This window comes from Gossypium hirsutum, chromosome D08 (genome assembly GCF_007990345.1).
Source record: "Gossypium hirsutum isolate 1008001.06 chromosome D08, Gossypium_hirsutum_v2.1, whole genome shotgun sequence".
Lineage (NCBI taxonomy): Eukaryota > Viridiplantae > Streptophyta > Magnoliopsida > Malvales > Malvaceae > Gossypium > Gossypium hirsutum.
In genome coordinates, this window is record NC_053444.1 from 61,862,138 (window position 1) to 61,865,893 (window position 3,756).

The 3,756-nt window shown below is 38.6% G+C and overlaps 1 protein-coding gene across 1 annotated transcript; it reads left to right on the plus strand.

The window, feature by feature from the left end:
• Positions 1-259: 259 nt before the first annotated feature.
• On the plus strand, positions 260-3,467 carry LOC107940219 (pyruvate kinase isozyme A, chloroplastic). The gene is made up of 6 exons (XM_016873658.2): positions 260-911; positions 984-1,077; positions 1,355-1,548; positions 2,132-2,253; positions 2,321-2,799; positions 2,869-3,467. Exons 1-6 carry the CDS (start codon positions 417-419, stop codon positions 3,168-3,170), a joined length of 1,686 nt encoding a protein of 561 aa, XP_016729147.1. The 5' UTR covers positions 260-416; the 3' UTR covers positions 3,171-3,467.
• The last annotated feature ends 289 nt before the right edge of the window (positions 3,468-3,756 follow it).

Sequence of the window (3,756 nt, forward strand, 5' to 3'; positions counted from 1 at the left end):
CTAACTTATCATGTTGGCATAATTATAATTGAAAAAAAAATTTTTAAGAAAAAATCACGTTTGAAATTTAACTATTGTGTTATTTATTTGAAATTAATGTTATAAAAGTAGAAAAATCAAATATGCTAAATTATAATATAAGAACTAAATACTAAATCTGGACATAATAAAAGGACCAAAACTGAATTTTGACAGATTTAGTCAACGAATAACCTCCGAATCTTTCTGCGAATCTACCGATACATATTTCCCGCGCCACAATTCATGGACGGTCCAAAGACAATGTCGAAGAAGTTTGGACATTTTCGTAGCTCATTTTACTTTCTCCTCTTTCCAAATACCCTTATTGAAACCACCCGACAACATCGGGGAAAAGAAATTCCGACCGGATCCGTTCCGTTGCCTTGTCGACGAACATGTCTGGTTCCTTCCGTTGTTCGATTTCTCTATCTCCATTGCATTCTAATGAGTTCCCAAGAATTCCAGTTACGAAACCCCACATTCATGTCCCTGTTCCAAAGCCAATGACGGTCGCACTTTCTAAGGTTGTTTCACCACTGAGAGTGGCGGCGCCGGGAGTAATGATTGAGGCGGTGGGCTTGGAAGTGGACCGAGTAACGGAAGCGGAGCTGAAGGAGAATGGGTTTAGGAGCACCCGTAAGACCAAGATCGTCTGCACAATCGGGCCTCGCACGTGCGAGTTCGAAGAGATTGAGGCTTTGGCCGTCGGAGGAATGAATGTGGCGCGTGTGAATATGTGTCACGGAACCCGCGAGTGGCACCGGGATGTGATCCGGCGGGTGAGACAATTGAATGAAGAGAAAGGGTTTGCCGTTGCGGTTATGATGGATACCGAAGGTAGTGAGATCCATATGGATGATCTAAACGACGTCGAATCGACCAAAGCCAATGTAAAATTAATTAAGCCGGTTTAATTATCTTTGGAATTTGTTTCTGTATTCAATTTGATCGTTTTTTCATAGGATGGCCAAATATGGACTTTTACTGTGCGAGCAGTTGATCAACCATCACGCCCAGAACGTACCATTACTGTTAATTATGATGGCTTTGCTGAAGGTACATTTCTTCTAAGCTCTACAAATGAATTAACCAATATTTAGTATTAATCCCCATTAAGCAAACTTTCGAATTTGACCTTTGTAGATGAACAAGCGGTTTTGTGAGAGCTTTAACTCTTGTTTAGGAATTTGATCTAGCACGAATGTAGGACTTGAAATGTATTAAAATTGTCCTTTAGTTTCACTACTGTCTGCTTAAATCCACCCCACAATTTTGTTTAATATGTGAAGAACTAAACTACAATGCTTTGGTTTTCTTTTATTAAACATAACAGATGTGAAAGTTGGTGATGAGCTGCTTGTTGATGGAGGAATGGTGACGTTCGTGGTGATCGAGAAGATCGGTCCGGACGTAATCTGTCGGTGTACTGATCCAGGGTTGTTATTGCCTCGTGCTAATCTTACTTTTTGGAGAAACGGGAGTCTAGTTCGAGAGCGCAATGCCATGCTTCCGACCATATCTTCCAAGGTTTGCTACTTTGGTCAAACTCATTCTGGGAGAAATTTTTGAAATGCCGTTGGGGGACCGACGGACCCTTCAATAGTAGAGGTATTACGCTCGAGGTGTCTATATTCGATTTTATCTCCGGATTTTGTCTCTTGATTCCATAAAGAACCCTTGACGAGTTTATGGAATTGGAACACCTTACACACCAAAAAAATGTGAGCATTTAGTCTTAATGAATTAGAATCCATGCCCTTATATAGTATTAGTGGGTAAAAGTGGTAGCACTTGAGCTAGGGTTCGAATTCCACCAAGACTAAATGCTCATGTTTCTTTGGTGAGTGAGACGCTCCATTTTGTGAACTCGTCGAGGGTTCTTCGCGGAGTCGAGAGATATAATCTGGGGATAACATTGAGCATAAACGCACTGGGCACAATACCTCCACCATTGAGGGATCAATTGACTCCCCAAACTACATTTCAAATACTTCTCTTAGAGCATGTCTGGCCTCCCTCGACATACTTTAAGAACAAAGTGGTTTCATGCATATGTAGAGCTTTGAAAAAAAGTTCATATAAAATGTTCAAATGATTATGTTTGTTGCAGGATTGGCTGGATATTGATTTTGGTATTGAAGAAGGTGTTGATTTCATTGCAGTGTCATTTGTGAAGTCTGCTGAAGTTATTAAGACTTTAAAGAGTTATATAATCGACCGATCGCCCGGAAGGTAAATCGATTGCTTTCAATGTACCTTCATGTAGCTGTAATGTGTACTAATGATTTGGTTTTGCCAGCCAAATCGGTATCATTGCCAAGATAGAGAGTATCGATTCTCTGAAAAATTTGGAAGAGATAATTCAGGTATCGGACGGAACTATGGTAGCTAGGGGAGATCTAGGTGCACAAATACCATTGGAACAGGTCCCGTCGGTTCAACATGAGGTGATTCAGCTATGCAGGCAACTAAATAAGCCTGTCATCGTTGCTTCCCAGCTGCTTGAATCGATGATCGAATATCCTATACCAACAAGAGCTGAAGTTGCCGACGTTTCCGAAGCAGTAGGACAACAAGCAGATGCTTTAATGCTTTCTAGTGAATCAGCTATGGGACAATACCCTGAGAAAGCATTAGCTGTACTAAGAAGTGTTAGTTTGAGAATCGAAAAGTGCAGAAGGGAGGAAAAACACTGGGATGTAACTGATCTTCACATCGTTTCATCGTCCAAACTCGATGAGATTTCCGAGGAAATATGTAATACAACTTCAAGAATGGGTGAGTTGTCTTAACGTTACCAACTGAGCTAATACTTGATTAAATTTCTAACTTGTTTTCAACTTTCAGCCAACAAACTCAAAGCGGATGCCATATTTGTTTATACAAAAACTGGACAGACAGCATCACTTCTTTCCCGAAACCGACCCGACTGTCCAATCTTTGCGTTCGCACCATCGACATCTATTCAAAGGTGTCTGAACCTGAAATGGGGATTGATACCTTTCCGTCTCGATTTCTCGGACGACATGGAGAGTAATCTAAACCGAACATTCTCCTTGCTTAAAGCAAGAGCGATGATCAAGTCCGGTGACCTTATCATTGTTGTCTCCGATGTTATGCAATCCATTCAAGCAATCAAGGTTCCGTAGAGTGGAAATTATGCTTTAGTTTTGATTGGTTTTATGCAATTTTCTTAAATTTATATTATATTGTAGACAATATATAGTATAAATTCATTATTGATTAGGAATTTATTGAGATGCCTTGGTTGCTTTGAACTGCCCAATTCAACATGGTGAAAAATCACTCTCACCCTGTAAGAAGGAAGTACCCCAAATGCTCGTTCTTTTTGTAGAACACAATTTTATTGGTGCTATTGAATTTGATTGATTTAGCTTTGTTATGGTTGTATGAGTTAAAAATAACAAAGACGACATTTGTGTGTATTTTTATATCGACTATTCTGATATTTTTTTTCCACAACTCTTAAGTGCAATGTTACGGGGAATTCAAGGGCAAGAAAATCGGTTCAAATCGATTAAATCGACAGAAAAGAAATAATTTAATCAATTTTAGTTTTTAGTAAATTTAGAAAATCAATTAAAACATTTCGGTTTCGAAATTTAAAATTGAATTATTCAACTTAATAGATTTTAAAAATATCTATTAAATTTATATATTTTAAAAGCTAAATTAGCCACTAAAATTTTATTGTATTTTTATTTTGATCATTCG

What these genes read in the sequence shown, in the direction of transcription:
- LOC107940219 (XM_016873658.2), top strand. Translation starts at nt 417, where the DNA reads ATGTCTGGTTCCTTCCGTTGTTCGATTTCTCTATCTCCATTGCATTCT. An exon ending in TTCCGACCATATCTTCCAAG is followed by an intron (nt 1,549 to 2,131) that starts GTTTGCTACTTT and finishes TGTTTGTTGCAG; the next exon opens with GATTGGCTGGATATTGATTT. An exon ending in ATCGACCGATCGCCCGGAAG is followed by an intron (nt 2,254 to 2,320) that starts GTAAATCGATTG and finishes TGGTTTTGCCAG; the next exon opens with CCAAATCGGTATCATTGCCA.